The 24,520-nt window shown below is 45.7% G+C and overlaps 1 protein-coding gene across 1 annotated transcript in view; it reads right to left on the reverse strand.

The window, feature by feature from the left end:
- Positions 1 to 24,520, reverse strand: part of GPC3 (glypican 3) — a 274,404-nt gene that overhangs the window by 88,706 nt on the left and 161,178 nt on the right. The window contains exons 4-5 of the mRNA XM_065411009.1: positions 10,896 to 11,029; positions 4,950 to 5,075 (exon numbers count right to left, since the gene is read on the reverse strand). Of these exons, the coding sequence (XP_065267081.1) occupies positions 4,950 to 5,075; positions 10,896 to 11,029 (260 nt within the window). The remainder of the gene's footprint in view (positions 1 to 4,949; positions 5,076 to 10,895; positions 11,030 to 24,520) is intronic.

Genomic DNA, 24,520 nt, shown 5'->3' on the forward strand with positions numbered 1-24,520 from the left:
TTTAAGGAGCCGAAGGGCCAGTTTAGGTTAGATTGTAGGATAAATGTTATCCTCAGGACCGAGGCACTTGACCAAGCTCACAAGGGAGGGTGTGGACTTGCTGTTCATTGCTGGACTAGATACTCCCACGTTAAAATGGGTTAAGAATAATCAATAAATCCTGCCACAATGCAGAGGGTTACACTGGACAAACGCCTAGAGGCCCCTTCTGCTAAGATACCCTATTAGAGACGTGGCTACTACAGCAGCATCCAATCCTACAGAAATTATCTATAACCACAGACAAACGTGCTCACACATACCAAATACATGGATGTGATAAAGAAACGTATCACGTAACTGTGCTGCTATCACACCCCAGGAACTGAATCACCTGCCCACAGCTCCCCAGCACGCCGTGTAATAGCTCAATCCTCTTGGCGGCTTTGAATGGCCACCTTTTTAAATACCACATTGATTAGAACAGCTTTGAGCAACTTTAACTGACATGGAATTTAAAACGGGTCCAGGCAGAGGCACCAGTGTTAGCAACAGGGGTCAGCACCATGTCCATGGTAAAGATTTTGAGGTCCATGGTAATTTTTTCAAAAAATTGAATGACTGAATGACATAACCCCCTGACAATGTCCATCACTAAGTATGGTAATTCTGTCAAGTGTCCGTCATGCAACATGGTGGTGCCGACCCCTGGTTAGCAAGGGTAGGACACTTGTAATGAATCGTCCCTAATGTGGATAAGGCTTAAGTAATCGGAAAACCTGAACCTAGACAATTTTCTCCATAGTATCAGGACTCTCTTAGCAATGTAGCAGTTATGAATGTGTCTCTGCTGGCTCCAGTCCAACTCTGGTACATGGAGCAGGTTAACTACAAGGAAGAAGGAAAGTCTATTCTTGTCCAGCCTGCTGTACACTTCACTCATGAGTATCTGAGCAGGCAAGCATTGCATCTGGGTTGCAGCATCAAAAAGCCAGGAAAACAGAGAGAAATATAAAAATGAGGTGACAGAATTTTTGCATTCTAAGTACATGGACACCCCAGGTCAGGACTTTCTTTTCTCAGCTCTCCCAGTACTTAGCTGCATAGGATGGCTACCAGCTGATAAATGACTAATATCCGGAAGCTGACTCCAAGGTTCATGAAACACAGTATTTCTTGTAAAAAGCTGAAAGCCAGGTCTGGGGAAAATCACAAGCGAGCATCAGCCTAGCACATGGACAGGTGAAGTTATGCCGGAAGAATTAGAGCGTACAGCTGATGTTTTTTAGGTTTCACCCCGCTTGGAGAAAATAAAGTCCAAGATTGTTTAAAGTGACTAGTGATTTTGGGAGCCCAACTAGACACACCTTGAAGGGGCTTCATTTTCAGACAGGCTGAGCACTCATGTTCTGAAAACAGGCCCCTTTAAGGGATCCCAATTTGGGTACCCCCAAAATTGAGGCAGCAAAAAAAAAAAAATCACTAGTCACCCTTGAACACCTCAGATACAGTAATTAACCAATGAGATCATTCTTATTTCAATTTAAAACTCATTCTGTAAATGGGAATGAGGAGAGAAGAGTCATTTATTTTTATTAGTGTGACTTTATTCAGATTAGTTTCTATTTCTAATTGCATTAAGGGAAACACCTTTGTGTACTGCTCACACTCCCAACCCAAGGAGAAGTCAGACAGTCATTCCAGGACATGTTAGGGTTGTATATGCTTAAAACATGAGGCGGGAAGAAGGTAAATAAATCTAAGACACAACGTTGTTGACCTATTTTCTGATCGTCTATGTGAGTTCCATGAAACCTTGGTCCTTTCTGAGGTTTTCTGCATCTCAGTACTGCCTCTCCAGCAGGACAGATGCAAAGCAGCCCCTATGCAAGCCGCCATCCACACCAATTCATGACTAGTTAGCAAGTGGTTTGCTACACAGAGCAACTGGTCTTTCCTCCAGAGGACACCACTAACATCTCTGCAAGGGGATCCGATTTTTCGCACTCGTCTGCTATCGCTGTCACATGGCTCAGAGTGAAAAATTTAAACTTGGGCTCTGAGAGGGTTGTTGTTAATATTTCAGATAAGCTGGCAGAGGAGGTGATGTGTGTTTGACAAGACAGAGTGGGAGGGAGAAGACGACAGATAGCATCGTGTTCACTTGAGGAGGAGCAGTGCAGGAGATAGCTTTCCTCATGGCACTGCAAAGTTGTTCATTTCATTATTAATTCAGTGGCCAGGCAAGTGGGAAGAGAAACTTCTGGTTTTCTGCTAAACTCTGTTCACGTTACGGTTATCTCCATCCTCCCAACTCCCCTCCCCACCCTGTCTGTCTTTTTCAGCCACCTGTCATGTCCTACACCAAAACTGTAAGCTCTCTGGGGCACAGATGGGCTTTTTTGTTTTTTGTCTATATAACACTTAACACAATGGAGCCCTGATCCTTGATTGGGGTTCCTAGGTACTGCCATAATAGAATTTTCATAAAAAGGTTCCAAAGTTAAGCATTCAAGTAAATGTCAGAATTAAGGTTGCCTTTTCACCCTTAATTTGGCCCCTTTGTCCTTACCCATATGATACAGCTGTACCCAACATCACATCACAAATCTGTGGCAGAGCCTGGAATAGTCAGGACTAGAACCCAGCTCTTCTCTTGGTGGGCTGTCGCCTTACCCACAAAATGCATCCCTTTTCTTCTTGCAACCCTCCGTCTCATTCATTGTCCATCCTGTGCCCTGACTAAGGCAGGTGTCTTGTAGAACAAATACTATGTGAGCCTGTACTTGAAGACTGCATCATGATGCATACGCACAAAGAGGCCAAATTAGGATTGCATAGGCAACCTTCGTTCAGGTATTTCCTAATTTCTAAGTGAGTGACTCTGCAACTTGGGTGACCTTTTAACATCGTTTTTTTTTAAATGTACATGTCTGGGTATTTTAAGCTGAAAAAGAAATTCCATCGTACGGAGCCATATTGATCCTGCCCACATGGGTCATCATCTGAGTCTGAAACCAGGACCCACACTGACAGCACAGTCCTCCACCACTGGCTTCACTGGGACTCTGTGTGGTCTGAGTTAGGACAGTAGAACCAAGAACGTAGAATTTCAATCTTGATCTGCAAAGACCTCATTGTACTTAAACATTTCACATTCTCCAGGCTGCAGTGTTTAATAGCACGATTTCATGTGCTTTTTAATTAAGAAGCAGAGAAATATTTTTTTCAAATCCTTTTTGAATTGTTCTTTTCATTAGGCATGGAGACAAAAGTTTTTCCAAAAGAAGGTACAGACAGAGGGCACATTTTTCCTGAGGCAAAGTAACTTCATATTATTAAATGCATAATCGGCAATGCTTGAGTAATCTTTTAAAAAATAGTTTGATGTCATTTTCTGGTCCCTTCAGTGTTTCGGGTCAGTACTGCAAGTACAAGTTAATTATTTCCTGAGGTTACCAACCAAGAAGAAGCCATACTTTACACTCTACATTATTTTTGCCACGTCTTGATATTATTTCTATTATTTTCCTTATGTAAACTACTTTAATAGTAAAGGACATTTTGCAAAGTAGGGTTATTAGAAGAGCAGTCTGGTGATATTACGTGTAATTATAATAAGCATTACTATGCTGAGTTCATACATTCTTGAACATTTCTCGGGACCAATGTTTTGCAAAAAAAAAAAAAAGTTTTTTCATTAACACAGCGTTTTCCTTTGTAATATTAACCCTGCATTTGTCATTCACCATCAGTCTCACAGATAATTGTCACAACACCCAGGGAAGCAATGAATATACTTGATATATTACATATGGAAGCAGGAGAAAACAGAATGGGGAAGAACCAACGTGGTTGATACTCTGCTGACATCCCAGAGTGACACCAAGGATGAATTTGGCCCAGCGCTTAAGACTTTTTATTTAAAGAACCATCAGCAGAAACCTCCTATTGGTCACAGTGCAAGTAGATCATGCAAAGGAAAACAACTGCACGCTTTGGAGCGAATTCCACACACAAACATGCATGTATGCAGTCCACACTGAAGTGCATCTGAGGACAGAATTAAGTGTTTTTCAGATATTACCACGTCCACAGGGAACCTACTTAGCATTTGTCTATTTCCTAATGTTAATGGTTCATTCTAGAATGAAGGTCAGATGTTCAAGTTGAAAGAAAGTCAGCACAAACCCAGAAGATGTATTACCAACAAAGACTGTGAATGGCTAGCCAACTACAAAAGCAGTTTGTCTTTCCTTGGTGTTCACACCTCAAATGCTAGAAGAGGGCCTCATCCTTCCTGATTGAACTAACCTCGTTATCTCTACACTGATTCTTGCCTGGACATTTATACCTGCCCCTGGAAATTTCCACCACATGCGTCTGACGAAGTGGGTATTCACCCACGAAAGCTTATGCTCCAATAGGTCTGTTAGATGCCACAGGACTCTTTGTCGCTTTTTACAGATCCAGACTAACACGGCTACCCCTCTGATACTTGATACCAAAACTCAGTAGCTCAGATAACCATCTGCGTGAAACCACACCAAAGGTAAAAGGGTAACTACAACCTCATTGATACCTAAATTGTCACGGAATTAAGCCCTTTCCAGAGGGAGTGTTGCTTAGTAAAGCAGTTGTTCCTCATCTTTGTTCCTGACTGGTCAACACCTACCCATCCTATTCTCCACTGGGTCACAGCAGCATGTGTTACACACAGAGTGGCTTCCACAGCTCAATAAAGCATGAAGAGTAACCTTCTGCTCCTCCCCAGAGGTAGTTTTGGGCCCCTCTCTGCTCCATCGCTCTGCTAAACATCACGCAGCAAACTCAGCTTCTGGCCTGATTGTTTTTAAGTTTTGTGAAACCTCAGACATCGATGAATTCAGTAGGCCCCAGTCCGACAAACACTGACATGCACATTTAACTGCTTATGAGGAGCACTGAGGAGAAAAAAAACAATTGTTCACCTCTCCACAATTTCTTGTCCATTCCAGCACAGGGTGTCATTCTGAACAGCAGAGCCATGGCTGCAGATGTACTCCGGCAAGCTGCTATAAAAACTGCTGTGAGATTTTAGTTTCACAATGAGCTCCCTGAAAAGAAAGCAAAAAGGTATACGTTAAAGAGGAACAGATTATCGTCAGTTCAGCATGTTTTACCAGCAGGCCTCACGCGGCTGCTTACAGCAACGAATGTGTACAGAAGTCGTGCATAATTTCCTACCTGCAAGGAGCACCATGACAAGTTAACAGTGAAGCATCAGCCTTGTTTAAGGAGACTTCTGCCACTCTGCATCACACCCTCTATGTCATTTAGTCAGGTCATGTCAGCTACTCTTAAATGGCAGATCCAAGCATTCCTTAGTCAGGCAAAATTCCCCCTGGTTTCAAAGGCTGCAAGAAGCAGTGGGCTCGATGACCCTGATCCTGCAAACAGTTAGGTGACAGTCTTCCCCTTGGCTGGACACACTGAGGATTATGTCAGAGACCTCCAGAGCTAAAAGCATGAGCTGCTACAGTCTGAGCTGAAGAGCTACAGCTCGGTAGCTGGGACCTGTAACACACACTCACCAGTAGGTTACGTTTACACACATGCTTCACTTTACACACGAGTAGCCTCACAAGTCAATGGGACTACTCACCCGTGTAAAGTTAAGCGCTTGCGTCCGCAAGGTGACGGCCCGAATTTGTAACTAACTACTGTAGTAAAACGTGGCCAAGTTGATAACACAGGCAGTTACCGTCCATGCACAATGCATGCTACGTAATATGTAACAAAGAGCCAAATTCAGTACTGGACACAACGTTTCCCGAAGCGGGGTGTATTCAGTTCTGGGGCTTTATATGAGCCCTGTCTTGCTCTCGCCCTAGAGATTGCTAAGGCAGATTTAAGAATCCAAATGAGCTGCTTTACGGGAGAACATCAAGATTAAAGGCCCAAATGTCCATCAAGACAGACGACTCCAGACTCAGGGCAGCTGGCCAGCCTCGCTCTGCTGCTGCACACAGGGTAGAAAGACATACAACTACATGATTTTGCAAAAGCCTGTTGGCCTCTGCACATGTATGACTGTGAGAGATTTGCAGATACAGGTCCGAGTCCCATCTGCTTCCTGCAATCGAAGAGGCCAGCAGCGTATACGTTTTTCTCCAGGAGGGAAGAAGGAGACCAGCTGTCGCCAGAGATGGGCAGAGCCCCTGTACCTAGCACAGAGGACCCTCAGGTCACTTGATCCAGGCAGCTAGCCTACAACCGAGCAATGTGGAGCAGGAGCCCCAGCACCATCACGCCTCGAGAAGGGGCCTGAACCCCAGAAGACTCTGGCAGCTGCTGGACATGCAGCCAGGGGAGACCGAACAGGATGTTCAGCTGCTCTCAGCTTAGGGTTGTCTCCTTTATGGGGATAAAATAGGGACACCAAGCATCTGTTGTGCAAAACTCTTCTGTGCTGAGCTGTGAAGGGCACAAGAATATTACTTGGACTCAAGGCCTCTTGGCTTCCAGAGCAGCACACCTTCCCCTAGGCTCTGGGGTACTTTGTGACCGTCTCTGTCACCTCCCTCCTCCCCTCTCCCGCTTGCTCCCTAGGGCATCATCCACAAAGTGCACCTTTGACTCTGGACTGAAGGCTGAGACCGAGGGGTCATCGCAGGGTGGCAGGAGAACAAGGCCGAGCAGTGAGTGTGTTTAACTCGGGGCGGGGGGGTGGGGGGGAAGAAAACAAATGGAAAATAACTAAAACAAATCAAGGCAAAATGCATGAAATACAACCAGAGCGTAGCCTATAAAGCAATGGGGTTTGGGGTTGCAGGAGCGCTCTTTTAATGGGCCGGGTGAGGGGGTGGAGATCTAAGCTCCATAAGGAAGGGGGGATGCTGAGATTTGCTCGATCCCTTACATCAATATTGTTGAACCACAAGGCGTGTGCATCAGACCAGATGGTGCCCTTCCTCCGACCCTTCTCCTCCCCCTTGTATTTTGGCCGTCTCCTGATCTGTAAGCATGTCGTCGACCTGGGAGCAGGGATTATCTTCTTGTGCGTGTCTGTACGGCACCGAGCGCCTCTGAACCTGCCTGGAGCCTGCGGGCACTCGTGCAACATCAATCGTCCCTGGACTGGTACCGTCTGCCTTTTGGCACGTACCACTCCTTATTTGAAAAGCAGTGACTCCACTTCAGACTGAAGTGAGCTGTTACAGAGATTAGCTGTGAGCTACAAACCACCCAGCTGGGGGCAGACAAAACTCAGAGAAAGATGTCTGGATGCTATCAAAAAGAGCCTTCATTTTTTATTTCTTTATTTTTAATAAGGCATACAGCTTTTCACCCCTAAGCAGATTCACACAGCCTGTGCACACAGCCTCTATAGCTAACAGAGATAGAGCGGAAGATGATTCCTTTTCTTCCCCTACAGTATTGATGAGGAGTAACATAATGCAGCTTTTCTGGCTATTGAAAGATGTCAGTGCTATTTATCTCCTCATCTCCACCAATAAACAAGCTTTAGTTAAAGAGAAAAGCCTTGCTAATGTCATTAAAAACATGTCACACAGCCTGAGCATCTTTCCCTGCAAAAATACACGGGATGATTTAGGTCTTCACTTTCGGCAGGCACGAGAGTATTTTGTGGTCGCCATTTGTTCTTAATGCATTTCTTGGGGGGCTTTATTTTCTTCATGGGGCCATCCGGGAGCCCAAAATAAGTCAAGGTTCTTCTCATGGCGTTTCTGTGCTGAATTGCTGCCCCTTGAGAAGGACAGCCCTCACCTTACATTGCACCTACATGGCTCCCTATGGCACGACTGATGCAGAGCACTCACCCTCCGAATACAAGACCCATTTAAGATGCCTGAAGGTGGGAACCCTAAAAATTGAAGGACATAGATCACTAGTTACTTCGGAAACCTTCGCCCAAGGTCCATGGCAAGGTGCAGGGCACTACAGTGCATCTAACCCCCATGCCAACCCTGCTTCCCCATTGATTCTACTCGACTTTCCCCAGTTTTCATTTCGTTCCTTTCTCCTCCCCACCCCCAGTTTTTCTAACTCTGGTCAGGTGGTTTAGTCTCTGTTACTTCCCTAGACCTAGACTTACCCTTCTGGAGACAGAGACGGACCAAAGACTTGCACCATTTCCAGCGGGATGAATTTTCTTACCTACTTGGGTTTCCCTCATTCTTTTCTCCTTTTCCGTCTCCCCTTTCTTTTTACTTGTTTCCCACACTATTCAGTTTCACAGAGCCATAGAAATGTAGGGCTGGAAGGGACCTCAAAATTTCATCTAGGCCAGCCTCTTGTGCGGAGACAGGACCAAGTAAATCTAGACCATCCCTGACACCCTTGGAAGCCTATTCCAGAACCAAAGTACCCTTATAGCCAGAAAGCTTTCCCCCGATATCTATTCTATATCTCCCTTCCTGCAGATTAAGCAAGGGACACTGGAACAGGGGGGCCACGTGACTCCATCACATTTTACCTGCCTTAAGGGTGAGCAATGGGGGATGGGGTGGAGAAGAGTGAGGGGGGGTGGGGCTCAAGGGGAAGGAGTGGAATAGGGGGCGGGGACATAGTTTAGGCATCGGTGCCCCCCCCCCACTTCTAGGGAGCTTCCAGCACTCCTGGATTAAACCCATAATTCTCGTACTACCTTCAGTGGATATGGAGAACAATTGATCACCATCCTCTTTATAACAGCCGTTAGCATGTTTGAAGACACTTCTCACATTTCTTCTCGGTTTTCTTTTCTCAAAACTAAACATGCCTCACAGGTCAGGTTTGCTAAAACTTTTATCAGGTTTGTTGCTCTTCTTTGGCACATAATAGTCTAATGTCCTGGGGGCTGGAATACTTTGTTCTATGCTGGCTGTTATGCAGAAGGTCTAACGAGATCATCTGGTGGTTCTTTCTGGCCTTAAATTATATGACTCTCACTAATTTGTCCACATGTTTCATAAATCATGGCACCCAGAACTAGACACAATACTCCAGCCAAGGCCTCCCCAGTACTGAGCAGGGTAGAACAATGACCTCCCATGTCTTACATATGATGCTCCTTTTAATACACCCCAGAATGATATTAGCCTTCTTCACCATTGCCTCACATTTTTGTCTCATATTCAATTTGAAATCCGCTATAATCCCCAATTCCTTTTCTGTAACTGCTCAGCCAGTTACTCCACATTTTGTAGTTGTTCATTTGATTTTTCCGTCCTAAGTGAAGTACATTGCACTAGTCTTCATTGAATTTCATCTTGTTGATTTCAGACCAATTCTCCAATTTATCAAGGTTGTTTTGAATTCTAATCCTGTCCTCCAAAGTGTTTACAATCCCTCCCAGTTTGGTGTAATCTGGAAATTTTATAAGCATACTCTCCACTCCATTATCCAAGTCATTAATTAAAATATTGAATAGTACTGGACCCAAGAGAGATCCCTGCAGGACCCCACTACTTACATCCTTCCAGTTTGACAGCGAACCATTGATAATTATTCTTTGAGTACGGTTTTCAACCAGTTGTGCACTGACCTTATAATAATTTCATCTAGACTTCATTACCCTAGGTTGCTTGTGAGACTGTCTCATGGGACTGTGTCAAAAGCCTTACTAAAAATCAAGATATATCACATCTACTGCTTCCCCCCACCCACTAGGCCAGTAACCCTGTCAAAGAAGGAATTAGGTTGGTCTGACATGATTTGTTCTTGACAGATCCATGTTGGCTATTCCTTATCACCTGATTATCCTCTAGGTGCTTACAGACAGATTGTTTGATCATTTGTTCCAGAATCTTTCATCCCTCCTTCCTTTTCATTTCCCCTCTTGTGTAACCAGGATGATTTCTCATCTTGTAGCCATCAATTTCCTACGAGGTCCTGTCCTGAAAGCAGCTCCCGTCACGGTATTGTAGACCGAGGGAGCGTTAGGTATCAGCTCCAGCAGGAAGAGCACTGGAAGGAATAATGTTTTCTGTCGGCTGAAGCTGCAGGTGATCCTCTCCTCACAGCAGGAGGATGGGAAAGAAACATCAGTGGCAAAGTGGAGGAGAGAAACACTTCCAATGTCAGTATGTACAGGCTCTCTTAAAGGCCTAAGTACGTTGCAGTGGGTTTCACCAAATCCCATACTCTTCAAATGACAATAATGCATCACTTCCAGAGCCTGTGCAGTCTGCTGACACGGGAAGATAATGGAGGAACAGAGATGCTTATAACACACTTACAAGCAGTCTCCTCTCACTCCACCCTGGTGCGGCCCGACTGAAAGCACAATGAGAATTTGGCCCCGTAAATATTTACAGGTGACTTTGTCCATGTCATCTTTGAGCGTTTCCACGTTTACAAAAAAAATCAAATTTTCTCATTTCATTTCTGCAGCTGTTAAATAAATAAGCGTGCACGCACGCTCTTAGTCTGCTTTAAAAATCAATGAGAGGGAAAAGAGTTTTTCCCCTTCATACCAATATGATCCCACTAAATTACAGCTTCTATTTACTGCGTTAAACCTAGCTGGAACAAGTGCTGGGTGCCATGCCATGAACACAGACGTCTGCTCTGATTTTCAAACGCTTAGAAACTGCTGTGAACATTCCTTGATGTTTTAAAGGTGTTGGGTAAGGAAAAAAAATCCCTCCATACAACAAGGTTGGAAACCTTGTGTGCCATGCTTCAGGCTAAGGTTAACACCTGCCTTGGCAACCTTTAAAAACAGCGTTTCATACAGCCCCCTGGAATATCAAAGATGGGAATCAGGAGACAGTTTTATGCTTAAAAGAAAAACACATTGACATTTATACAATTGCCGTGAAAACATGTAACCCTCACCCACATGGGTATATTGCAGAGTTTTACATCAGAGTAGTTTCCTGACTCATAAACACAGCAGCCATGTATACTCAGAGTCAAAACAGTCTCACCTTCTCCGACTGGACAGGGTTTCCTCGTGTTCTGTGTGAGCCACCTTCCGTACTTTCTTGTCAATGAAAAGGTCTTCGGGGTCATGAGCTGATCTATACTGTCTCTGTTGAGAATGGCCACAGAATTTGCTAATCTGAAAAAGCAACACAAAAGCATGATGAGCTAATGTGCAACATGCAACACCCTAGAAACAAAAGGCTAAGAGATGTACTTTCCACCACACAAATAGCATAATAAAGATACAGGGTAAAATTTTCAAAAGTGCCTTAGTGACTTGGGAGCCAGAGTCACATTTACGAAGTGACTTGGGAGTCAATAAGGAGTTAGGTGCCTAAATACCTTTAAAAATCTGGGCCTATGTCACACTTGTGAAAATCAGATGTAGGCTCCCAAGTCACTTACGTATTTTTGAAAATGTTACCCATTGCATTACCCCAGAGGAATTTGTGGGGACAACTTGTAAAGCAAAAGAACTTGGAGCAGAATAACTCGAGTATGTCAACCAATTTCTTCCACTGTGGAGGCTGGACTCAACCTATTCCTGGTTCTCACATAGTAACAAAGGCTTTTTCTCAAACGATGAATGAGCTTGAAGGGAAAAGTCGAAGGATTGTGCGTTTTGTGCCTCTACAGAAGTTCCTGGTCAGAAATATAAAAGCTCTGTTTTCCAAGAGCAAGGGATCTTTAATGACCTTTCCGGGCCAGATCCTCAGCCGGTGTAACTCAGTGTTAAAGCTAACAGAGGTATGCTGAGGATCTGGCCCTTTCAGGCTAGTTTTTTTTAAACTAGTTCATCTGGACAGCGCTCCAATCTTGCAAATATGTTTTGCTCCAAGATTGAAACAAGCTCATAAAAGAGAATTGTAAAGATCACCGAGTGCTCTTGTAAGGGTACCAGCCTTGTGGGATCGAAGGCAATGCAGAGAGAGCAATCACCTGTCAAAACCCTGAGCTGTAAGCTTTTCCTGGCAGAATTCCAAACTGACAGGTTAAATATTCTCTGGGTTATCAGCCGTGGTGCTTCAGAAGTTCCTCAGCACTTTCTTTTTGAAAGTCAGAGCAAAATAAGATACAGATATCAGGGCAGAGTTAAAGAAGAACTAAATATTTCTGGTTGTCAACCCCTTTAAAAAGATCATTTTGTTTTCCTGTCACAATCGGTAGCCACTACCCAGGAGACCGTATGCCCCCTTTGATTGCTTCACCGCTGTGTGGAAGGACTGTGCTTCCCTGAAAGCTCACTTATGCCCTCAAAGCAGAGTTTGAGTGGGATCGGAGAGGGAAAGGGTGGATTTCACTCTTCGGGATGCTCTGGAGAGCCCTGGCCAGACGAGGGCATGCATGAGCCAACGGGCTTGTTACCAGAGCTGAGGGAACACCGCAGAGTTTCCCCACAAACATTCACTCCGATTGAAGAAATGGATTCACTGTGGCTGGGCTCGCTTGTTACTCACATGAACACCCCTGGAAAGCACACCTACAGCTTGTGCTCTTAGGCGTTTACACCAGAAATGCTCTATTTTATATGGGATCAGCGCAGCAGAGGGGGAAGGGCCCCCGGCATCCATCCTGGCTCACGCAATGGACATTACAGTATTGTCAATCTGAAGCATTCAACAATCACAAGTCAGGCTCCAAATAAAACATGAGACTGGCTTAAAAATCCTGAGATTTAAAAAAAAATAAAAAATTTCAGGTTCTGTTTACTAGTCTTCTGGTTTGAGAGCCTTTAGGATTCATGCTTTTAAACAATCCCCTACAGCCATTAGGGACAGAAACTTTCATTTATTTACAAATAAAAAATAAGCAGAAATTGGCATGTAATCACTAGACTCCAGGAGGTGGGACTTTAAGTACAGCACCAAATAGTGCAAGACTCGTGACAAACCAATGTGTTATCTGACTCATTTAGTCACAGTGTTGCTAATAATCTGCCTGCAGATTTTGCAACTAGTACAGATTACATGCTAACTTTGCGGGGATGCAACAATGGAAAGTTTCAACTTAAAACTATTCTACAGACATTCTTAGGAACCACAGAGCCACAATGCCTAATTTTAGCCTATTGCTGCCTATGGGACAGAATTATGGTATGGAAAATGTGGCCAGAAATAACCAGGGCCGCCCAGAGGATTCAGGGGGCCTGGGGCAAAGCAATTTCGGGGGCCCCTTCCATAAAAAAAAAGTTGCAATACTATAGAATACTATATTCTCGTGGGGGCCCCTGCAGGGCCTGGGGCAAATTGCCCCACTTGCCCCCCCCCCCCCCCCCCCCGGGCGGCCCTGGAAATAACTAGAGATGAAAACCACAGAACAGCATCTGCTGCTCTCTGACTGCTTGGTTTCCAGGCGGTCATAACCTTGACTTGTTTGATAATGCAGACCTGTCCACCAATGCAAGAAGACACCAGCTAAAGACAATGCATCTGGAGAGATAATGGGTTTCATGTGTTACAGACTGACTGCAGCAGTTTGGACTGGGTTGAATACTTGAAAAAATTATTTCTTAAAAGATAGAGAAAAGCAAATTACATAGACTAGAAGAGTTTATGACAGGTGAAAAGAACTGGTACATGTGCTGGTGCTTTGAATTTGTCAGCCTCTGGTGATAGAAATTTCTGTAGCATGATCAACAGTAAAACTCTACAGTACCACTGCAGACTAAAAGGTGGGGCATCTCCACTCCTCTGATGCAACTGCATATACATCAACTCCCCAGTGTCTGAAGTGGCCACTGAGTGAGGGTTTTCCTCACATCAGCATACAACCTGAAGCCCTGATTCTGCAACCCGATTCCCCTGCACCTCTGCAGAGGACCAAAGTCCATGGAACAGGAGTCTGAGATCAGAGCTCAGTTTGTATTTCATATGCTGACCAATAAAACCAGTTGGTACCGTAAATACATTAAACAATGCGGCTGCAGCCAAATAATACCGCACAAACTCTTGTGTTAACATCACAAATTAGCTCATCAGACATTGATTTGTTAACCGGGCAAGTAGCAAGAAAAGAAAGTGAGGTGCCTCACGTGCTCTCAAGTAGAGCTAGGGAGGGCATGATTTTCCCATCCCATGAAAGGTTGAGATTTTGATTTTTTTTCCCCCCATTCAGACCCAGGATGAAAAGTTGAAATCTCAAACATTTACATGAACTGATCGTTCGGAAACAAAATTCTGATCAGGTCGATTAAAACGTCTTTTCAACGTTTTGCTTCCATTTTGATTTTTTACCTTTTTTAGTATAAATTAATTACATTTCAAAATGAAAAGTCATTTAAAATTGAAAAATGAAACTCTGGTTTGAAAACGTCAATACAGGATGTTTGGACAATTAGAAACTTTTCCCCCCGCCCCCAAACATTTTTCTAATCAGGAGATGACTCGAAACTGAGCCTTTCTCCGGAACCGTTTCGGTTTCCACAAATCGACCTCCCTCCCCAGTTCTCCCCTCAAGAAAGCAGCTACTCTCGTTGCTCGGTAAGCACAGAACCAGCTGCCCTGCAGTTGTATGCATTCTGCGGTGTAGATCCTCCCGTCAGAGCGTGGACTGCTGTAAAACAGCACCTACGGAGATCTGTTCCTTATCCCTCGGTGGGAGAATGACATGACAGGAATAGATTGCTTTCCTATTCCAACTTCATTTAGCCCTGACCCTGTGTTCTCCTTGTTTACATCAGCGGACTTGCCTCTCAATCAGAACATGTTACTTATTGTGCAAGAGTTCCCCAGGTTCATTCATGGAGACAACATGCTGACTCCATTGATTTTGTGACACCCCCCGTTCTCCAGGCCTTCCCTATCCAGCTGCTCCTGAGAGGGTGACAGTGGGTGAATGTCACTCAAGTTCAGATTGTGTTAGCACTTAAACTATTAGCAAATCCTATTTCCAAGGGCAGCTGGGGGCCTGCAATTAGGCTCTTAAATCTATAGTCTTAGGACTGCCTAATTTATCTTCCCACTGCAGTGAACTAAGCTAGCCCGCTAAACTACCAGTTAGCAACAAGCTCGAGGCTAAAAGTACACCCACTGCCACCGCCATCTGATGAGTAAGGTGGAGAAGAGATTAATTCCATTCTATTACATCCTACATTTCCTTTGGTAAATAAATTAGTAACGTCACCTCTTTCATTATCAAGAGCAGCACAGTGTGTTTGCCCAGGCTGCAATACAATAACAAGAAAGAGATAAACCGCCCAGGAACGTCATGAGCCTGGATTCTTAATTGTTGGTTTAAGCTGTACTGGGATGACATGCTGTCGCGGGTGCCTTTTCTGCAGCTGTTGCTCCCATTTCTGACATCGTTCTTTCCACAGCTGCTGTTGCTCTCGGAGCATTGCTTCTTTGGTCCTTAACTTTTTCCTATTTTCACTCCATCGCTCTTCGAGCTGCTTCCTTTCCAGCCTTGCCAAGTCCCACGTGCTCAAAAATAATGTGTCAGCCCCCCAGGAAATCATGAGACTGGCTTAAAAATCATGTGTTGTTTTTTTTTAAAGTAATGCATTTGGGTTTTTTTTATTTGTCTTCTGGATTTGGAGCCTTTTGGGTTCACATTTTCAAGTTTTTCTCTACAAGCATGAAGGCTAAAAACAATTTTAAAAAAGCTGAGATTCTCACATAATCACATGACTCCAGGAGATGGGGCTTTATGAAAGCAATCAATATTAGAAGACTTACAATAAAATACCGAGTTAGCCATTCTGGCAGCACGCTCTCTCTTCTCTTTTACACACTGTGTATATTTCCCTGCAGAGCCACATGCAGAACAAACATTTCAAAACAGTTATTTTGCTCAACAGCAGTGGGCAGAAAAGTGAAAGAAGGGGACAATATGGATATACTGTCATACCCGTGCCCATGTACTACAATGTGGTACATAATTTAACAAAATATGGAAGATCCACCACTATCCCTGCACCGACAGTAAGGGATTTAAAGCAAAGAAGAGGAGCAGGTAAAGGTCAGGTATTTTAAGCAGTCATTTGTGAGGACTTAACTTTGATTTTTCACTGACACTGTGCAATTCCCTCTCCTTTTGCAGCTCTGGTCTTTAAGTCCGTGAACACTATTGATCCTGACATGAATAAGGCTGGATCAAGGACTTGATAAAAACACGCTGAAGCATAATGAAGGGGGGTGGTGCCAACGGCATCATCCAGGAGAGCACTTCAAAAAAAGAAGGGGCCAGGCACCTTTATCTACACTGGGGTTGTTCTGCATGAGCAAAGCTACCTTCATATAACTGCATTGCGGCAAACCTCTAGTGTACATGTGCTGCACTGGGGTGAAACCTATTATGGGGCAGCTCGTGCATAGGAGAAAGTTAGAAAGTGAGGCAAACTACATCAGTGCAGTGGGTTTACATTAGAGGTTTGCACAGCGGCAGATACACCAGAGTGCGGGGGTAGTGGGGAATCAAATCCTAAACACTAGTGTAGATGAAGCCTGAATACAGCTGCATCCCTCAAGTTAACGCTTCTTCTTAGGGCTTGTCTACCCAGAGACATTGAGCATAGCAAGCCAGGATGTGAATCTACAGCTCACTAGCTTGCCACGTGCTAACCAGCCGCGTGGACCCTGCTACCACACACTAAAAGTTCCCTAGTGCACTTTGGACGTTGACATACTGCTGTCTGGCACTTTCAGCGTATAGAAGCGGGATCCACAAGGCCAGTAAGAGTGTAGCAGGCTAGTGCGCGGCAGGCTAGTGCACTATAGATTCACTCCTCAGTTTGCCGTGCACTAAGTTGGGGAAAAGCCAACATGGCTTTTGTAAAGGGAAATCATGCCTCACCAATCTATTAGAAGGTGTCAATAAGCATGTGGACAAGGGTGATCCAGTTGATATAGTGCACTTGGACTTTCAGATAAGGTTCCATACCAAAGGCTCTTGGGCAAATTGGGATGAGAGGGAAGGTTCTCTCGTGGATCAGTTACTGGTTAAGAGACAAAAAAGAAAAGGGTAGGAATCCATGGTCAGTTTTCACAATGGAAAGAAGTAAATAGCGGGGTTCCTCCAGGATCTGTAGTGGAACCGGTACTGTTCAACGTATTCATAAATGATCTGGAAAAGGGGGTAAACAGTCAGGTGGCAGAGTTTGCAGACAATAAAAATTACTCAAGATAGTTAAGTCTAAAGCTGACTGCAAAGATTTACAAACGAGCCTCATTAAACTGCGTAACTGGGCAACAAAATGGCAGATAAAATTTAGTGTTGATAAATATCAAGTAAGACACACTGGGAAAAAATATCCCAACTCTATATACAAAATGATGAGGTCTAAATGAGCTGATACCACTCAAGAAAGTGATCCTGGAGTCACTGTGGATAGTTCTCTGAAAACATCCACGCAATGTGCAGTGGCAGTCAAAAAAGGTATCATAATATTAGGAACCATTAGGAAATGGATAGACAATATCATAATGCCTCTATATAAATCCATGGTATGCCCACATCTTGAATACTGCATGCGGTTCTGGTCACCTCATCTCAAAAAGATGTATTAGAATTGGAAAACATACAAGGAAGGTCACCAAAAATAACACATAACACAAGAACCAGGGGCCACTCAATGAAATTAACAGGCAGCAGGTTTAAAATAAACATATTGAAGTACTTCTTCATACAACACACAGTCAACCTGTGCAACTCATTGCCAGGGGATGCTGTGAAGGCCAAAAGCATGAGTGAGTTCAAAGAAGAATTAGATAAGTTCATGGAGGATAGGGCCATCAATGGCTATTAGCTAAGATAGTCAGACACAACCCCATGCTCAAGGTGTCCCTAAGCCCCTGACTACCAGAAGCCAGGACTGGATCACTCAATAATTGCCCTGTTCTGTTCATTCCCTCTGAAGAGTCTGGCACTGGCCACTGTCAGAAAACAGAATACGGGGCTACATGGACCATTGGTCTGACACCATACATCTGTTCTTATGTTCTCAAGTATCCCTGTAGACAAGCTCTACAAACAAGTGGCAGAGCAAGCTGAATTTGAATGTTCTGTTCCCCTCCTGTTGACCTTAAGGAAAATGCAAACTAGTACAGCAGAAAACTTCTTTACAAGTATTTGCAGAGAGAGGGGCCACTTTTTGTGAAACCTGAGTAAAGGAGGATGGTGCCAGTCATGGCTGCATATGAATGGTTTTTTTTGGGAAAACTAGTTCTACCGTGGACTGCGAGCCTCACAGGGTCTGGTCACGTCCCAAACATTCTCGTCCCTTGTCTTCATGCAGTATGCTAGGTACCCATCAGCTACGGGCTTCCCCCTCAGAAGAACCCCTGCACTTCCCCGGCTGCAATGCTTTGGGGTTTATCCCGGAACAGCAAGTGGTTGTGTCACCATGCACCCTGGGAGCCATTGGGCTGTGCAGCTTTGGCTAAGAGCCTGATGCCAACAGCCTGCTCACAGCCCCCTGACTTCACCCTGGCTTCACTTTGCAGGGTAACACCAGCATCCGCCCAGTCCTGAGTTCTTCCCCAGAACGTGTTTCTCTGCAGTGGTCAAGCCCCTCTTACCATAGTACCCACAAAAACTTACCAAGTTTGCTGCTCCTTTCAATAGACATTAACTTAACTGGGGTTGACCAACCCTCACATTCAATCAAAGCAACGAGCTGGTTTGCGGTAAAATTAAAACACGTTGATTAACAAAGGGATACAGGTATTCGTGCTACCAAGTAAAAGGAATACGGACAGAAATGATTACAAACAAACAAAAGTAAAAACACGCCTCTAAAGGCTGGTCTACCCTGAAAACTTACCTCAGCATAGCTACGTCTCACAGGGGTGTGAAAAATCCACACCCACAAGATATAGCTGTAACAACCTAGCCACACTGTTGACAGGACTAGGTCAACGGAAGATTTTCCATCGACCTAGCTATTGCCTCTCCGGGAGATGGATTAACTACAGTGATGGAACAACCTCTCCCGTTGGTGTGGTGAGTGTGCACACTGACACGGTGCAGCTCTATAGCTTTTTAAGCATAGACGTAGCCTAAGACTAAAACTCAACTTACCAAACTACATTCTTTTGTTCAGAGAAGTTTCTCTCACCTGTATTCAGTTTCCAGAGACTTTCAACCCCCTTTGTTGAAAGGTTCCAGATTTGGATTCTGGCCTCTTGTATCTGCCCAGAAATGTGTTCTGGATCCGGGCATCATCAATACAGTAATGGATTGTTGACTAACTTCCAGGGGCAGAATCTTTATTTCTGCTGATCGGGCTTGATCCAAAGTCCACTGAATTCAGTGGAAAGACTCCCATTGACTTCAATCAGCTCTGGATTGGTCCCATAGTGCATGACCACAGAGAACCCAGCTTGACTTTCAGCTCACAGGACATGTCAAGAGCTGGTAGTTTGGGAGGGCGAGGAGGGGAGTCTTCTTACTCATAAACCAAGCACATTTTATAAGGAAATCATTGCAAAACAATACACGTGTAACTCCTAAAGCCATTGAGAGATTCGCTTTAGAGTAAGTGCATTTTAAAAGTAATTTTCTAGAAGCTATTTTTTAAAAAAAATAATCAACTTTCCCCTGGAATTGAAATGAGTGGATTGTTAGATGTTTGATGTTTTACCTTTTTATTCAGACCACGAGTTTCACTTTGCTCTAAAGAATAACTTGCAACATTTGACCTTTGCTTAAACTTTACATGGAGTTTCCATTTGTCTTCTGTATGAATTTCTCCTGCTTATAGATTCTTTTCCATGAAGGTACAGGGTTTTATTCCTCAAGGGAATGGCCTCATTTTTAAAGATTACCTCCTGCAATCTTATCTGTTCTCAAGTTCACATATGTCATTTTATACCTATTTCTGAGTTTCTTCTGGGAGAAACTGCACATTAAAATGAAAAGCAATTAACCATTGTAACTGATTTGAATACAGTATCTTGAAGGATGATTTGATAGAGAATTCTGCAACACACATAACTGACTGGCACAGACCTCAAGAAAAATGTGCTGTATTTATAGAACTGGATTCATTGCCCTCAGACTACTGTTTATTTTCTTGCTGTTAGAAATCCAATTTTGTCAGAAGTCCAAAGGATTTCAATAAAACAAGAGACCTTCCCTCGCCTCCCCCTGGTTTTAGCGACCTACTTTATTAAATGTTAGATATATTATTAGCATTATAAACACAAAACAAGTATGTTCCTTATGTTTAAAGTTACCATAAAAGTGAACCTGATGTCTATTACTCAAACGCTGCCATAGAAATCAGATTAATTAAACTCCAAATGTCTTAAAACAAAATATAACATTGAAATTACGTGGCATAGAACATAAACTTTTTAATAGTAGTAACCAAGCACATTTAACATTTCTACAGGTGTAATAAAAATGCTAATATATGTTAATGTTTAGTCTGTGGTTAATGTTTTGTCTTGTTAATTTCCCCAGAGCTTTTATTACTGATTTAAATCTACCATACTACTCAAGTGATTGCATTGCTCTCCACAAACTGCATGGCACGCTCTCAAACGAATACTGATTAACAGAAGTGAATAAACACTAGGGCTAACGTTCATATTATATGCTTGTAATCATTATATATATATTTTGTCATGAAGATGAGGTAGGCAGATGTTCCCCAGTCTTCCCCCCCTTGACAGAAATATGATTATGGGCATAAAAATGAATGTATAATGCTTTATTTTAAGAAGCACATCATTATTAACTAACGATTGTTCTTCTTGCACTGAGCACTAGAGCAGAAGGAACAAACTGAGTGGGATAATCCAAATGTTGTCTTCTACAAACATGTCACTGGAATTCCCCATTAATTGACTCTCAAATGTTACTAACAAACTTCAGTGCACTGCAATTGCAGTGATGCAGACATCACTGCACAGATTACATAAGAGATAGTAGCCTAAACATTGGACACAGAATCAGGAATCAGAGGAAGTGACCTCGTCTTCACGCCTAGGAATAAATGTTCAATAATACATTGATAATGTAACAAATAATGCAACACTAACCATGTCAAATGCATGGAAACACAAATGCTTAGAATAACACAGCTGGTGTCATGCCACCTCACACAATCACTCCTAATACATGCTACCAACATGTGCTACAGCAAGTCAGTGGTGATCACAGACATGGGACTAGGTTACCCTGTAGATCATCAACACAGCTTTAAAACCTCCTACAGACTGAAGTGGGACTAGACGGGTACTTAATGGGAGGAAATATTACCATGCAATTCATTTTTATATAGCACCCTTCATGCAAAGTAGACACTTTGCAGCTAGCCAGAGAAAAGGGGAGGGGGGAATAAAAAGCAGAGAAGTTTTAAGAGAGGAGGGACTCAGAAGGAGAAGAAAATATGTTCTTCCCAAATGGAGCAGCTTGAAGGCAATCACGTTTTTATTGCATTTATTAGGGTAGTGCCTAGGGACCCTCAACAAAGGATAGAGCCCCATTGTGCCACATACTGATGGTACATCTTTTCCCTGGCAAAGTGGGACTATCCTGCAAACAGCATGGGGAGCTTTCGGATTTACCCCTCTCCTTCCAGAGGAGATTTCATAGGCAGCACCGGGAAGCAATTCAGGGAGTTTCTAGGTTAGTTTTCCCCTTCTACTACAGGTTATGCTACAAGGATGTGATCCTTCTCCTTTGAAGCCATTTTATTAGTGATTTCAGTGGGAGCCGGATCAGTCCCTGAGCGAGTAGTATCTAGTCCAGGGGCAGGCAAACTTTTTGGTCTGAGGGCCACATCGGGTTTCTGAAATTGTATGGAGGGTCGGTTAGGGGAGGCTGTGCCTCCCCAAACAGCCGCCCCCCCGCCCAATCCAACCCCCCCCGCTTCTCGCCCCCTGATGCCCCCCCGGGACTCCTGCCCCATCCCCCCCGCTTTATCCACACACAGCCCCGCTCTCTGTCCTCTGACCATCCCCAGAACCTTCACCCCTGACTGCCCCCCTGTTGCCCCATCCAACCCCTCCTCTCATTCCTGACTTCCCCCCGGGACCCCTGCCCCCATTCAATCCTCCTGTTCCCCGCCCTCTGACTGCCCTGACCCCTATCCACACCTCCACCCCCTGACCACCACCCCGAACTCCCCTGCCCTCTATCCAACCCCTCCTGCTCCCTGCCCCCTGACCGCGCTGCCTGGAGTATCGGTGGTTGGCGGCGCTACAGCCGCGCCGCCCAGAGCACCAGGACAGGCAGCCGGAGCCAGCCACGCTGCCACCGCACAGCACAGAGCACCAGGACAGGCAGCCAGAGCCAGCCACGCTGCCACCGCACAGCACAGAGCACCGGGACAGGCCACGGCTCTGCAGCTGCGCTGCCCCAGGAGCTCGCTGCCCCGTCGCCCAGAGCATCGCGCCGCCGGCACAGTGAGCTGAGGCTGCAGGGCAGGGGGAACGGAAGGGGAGGGACTGGGGGTGAGCCTCCCGGGCCAGGAGCTCAGGGGCTGGGAAGGACAGTCCCGCGGGCCGGATGTGGCCTGTGGGCCGTAGTTTGCCCACCTCTGATCTAGTCCTTTCCTGGGGCCAGATACACTGTTTTGAGCCTGCAGTCTCTTACTTCAGCGTGGATGTCACGGCACAGGCAGTGGCACGGACTAGCCAGCTAATACAAACCTACCCAATCTACTGGGGCCCTCCTTGGGTGGCTAGCCCGCAACACTAGCCTAGGCTAGCCCGCAACACCACACGGCTATTTTTAGCATGCTAGTCCGAGCAGAGGCACACTCCCGGCCAGGGCCGGCTCCAGGGTTTTGGCCGCCCCAAGCAGCCAAAACCAAAAAAAAAAAAAAAAAAAAAGCCGCGATCTCGATCTAAAAAAAGCCGCGATCGCGATCTGCGGCGGCAATTCGGTGGGAGGTCCTTCACTCCCAGGCGGAGTGAGGGACCGTCCGCCGAATTGCCGCCGAATACCTGGACCTGCCGCCCCTCTCCAGAGCGGCCGCCCCAAGCACCTGCTTGAGAAGCTGGTGCCTGGAGCCGGCCCTGCTCCCGGCTGCAGGGTTGATGTACCCTAGTTTCAGAGGAGTAGCCGTGTTAGTCTGGATCAGCAAAAACAACGAGGAGCTCTAACGTGAAGCTGCAGAACTGGAATTAATTTTCAAACTGGACACCATCAGATTAGGCCTGAATAAAGACTGGGCGTGGCTGGGTCATTACAAAACCTAAACATAATTTCCCCCATACTAATTTCTCCCTACTGTTACTCACACCTTCTTGTCAACTGTCTGTAATGGGCCACTCATTACCACTTCAAAAGTTATTTTTCCTCCCTTGGTATCCGGCTGTTAATTGATTTATCTCGTTAGACTGACCTCACACTTGGTAAGGCAACTCCCATCCTTTCATGTATTTATACCTGCTCCTGTATTTTCCCCTCCATGCATCTGATGAAGTGGGTTCTAGCCCACGAAAGTTTATGCCCAAGTACGTTTGTTGGTCTCTAAGGAGCCACAAGGACTCCTCAGAGTGTTCTCTGGCTCCCTTACATTGGACTGTGTGCTCAGGGGCGGCGAGTTATATGGGCTGGTGCTCCAGCAATATTCAGGGCCCGGGGGCCCGGCTCCACCAATGTTCAGGGCCGGGTCTCTCCCCCGGCCCACCTGCCGCCCCGCACGCCTCCCCCGGAGCGTCCCTGCCTGGGCAGCGGGCGGCTGTACTGCCGCTCTGCGCCGTGCTCCCTCGCCAGCCGCTGCTGGCTACAAAAGGCAGTGGCTGAGGGTTTGGGTGGGGGTTCAGAGGAGTGAGCGAGTGACTGCAGCAGCTCAGGGAGCCCCAGGGGGCTGCTCGGCTGCTTTGGGCTTTTTCTCTCCCTTCCTCTCCTCCGCTTTTCTTTTGCTAGTTTCCCTTCTTTGCGGCTGTAGCCCGGGCACTCCACCCCCCACCCCCCTGCTGCCTCCTCCCCATCTCCACTTTGGGGGGAGCACTCAGGCTGTTTTCCTGTCTCCTCGCTGCAAACAACTTCACCGCTTCTCCTCCGCCCCCCCACCCCCCGAGCCAGCTTCTTTCCCCTCTGTCTCCGTTGGTGCAATGTAGCCTCCTGCTGCCCCATGGCCAGCCGGACTGCTCGCTGCACCTCCCGCACGGGAGCAGCTCCTTTCAGGGCTTCTCCCGGGGTGCAGCGTGAAGTCTCTCTCCCCCATAATCTCTCTCCAGAGTTGAGGGTGGGGAAAAGTTTGTTGATTGTGGGTTTTCCCTCTGAACTCTTGTGACTCTTGTTTTTGAATGAGGATTTAATGCTCCAGGGAAGTGTAACCCCCTGGCCCTGAGAGGGGCCCTAGGAGCACATGCAGTGACAGTGGTGCGGGGTGAGTGTGCTGCCAGGGGGGAGAGGGCTGGGGGGAGTCCTCCTCGCTGGTCCCACCCCAGAGAGGCAGCCTGCCTGCACCCCAAACTCCTTATCCCTGGCCCCACCCCACAGCCCACATCCCCAACCAGAGCCCTCACCCCCCCGCACCTCAACCCTCTGCCCCAGCCCTGAGCCCCCTCCCAAACCCCTCATCCCCGGCCCCACCCCGCAGCCCTCGCCCCCGCATCCCAACCCTCTGCCCTAGCCCTGAGCCCCCTCCCACACCCCAAACCCCTCATCCCCAGCCCCACCCCACAGCCCTCACCCCCCACATTGTGCAATATAGGGAAACTGT

Source organism: Emys orbicularis, chromosome 9 (genome assembly GCF_028017835.1).
Source record: "Emys orbicularis isolate rEmyOrb1 chromosome 9, rEmyOrb1.hap1, whole genome shotgun sequence".
In the NCBI taxonomy this organism is placed as follows: domain Eukaryota; kingdom Metazoa; phylum Chordata; order Testudines; family Emydidae; genus Emys; species Emys orbicularis.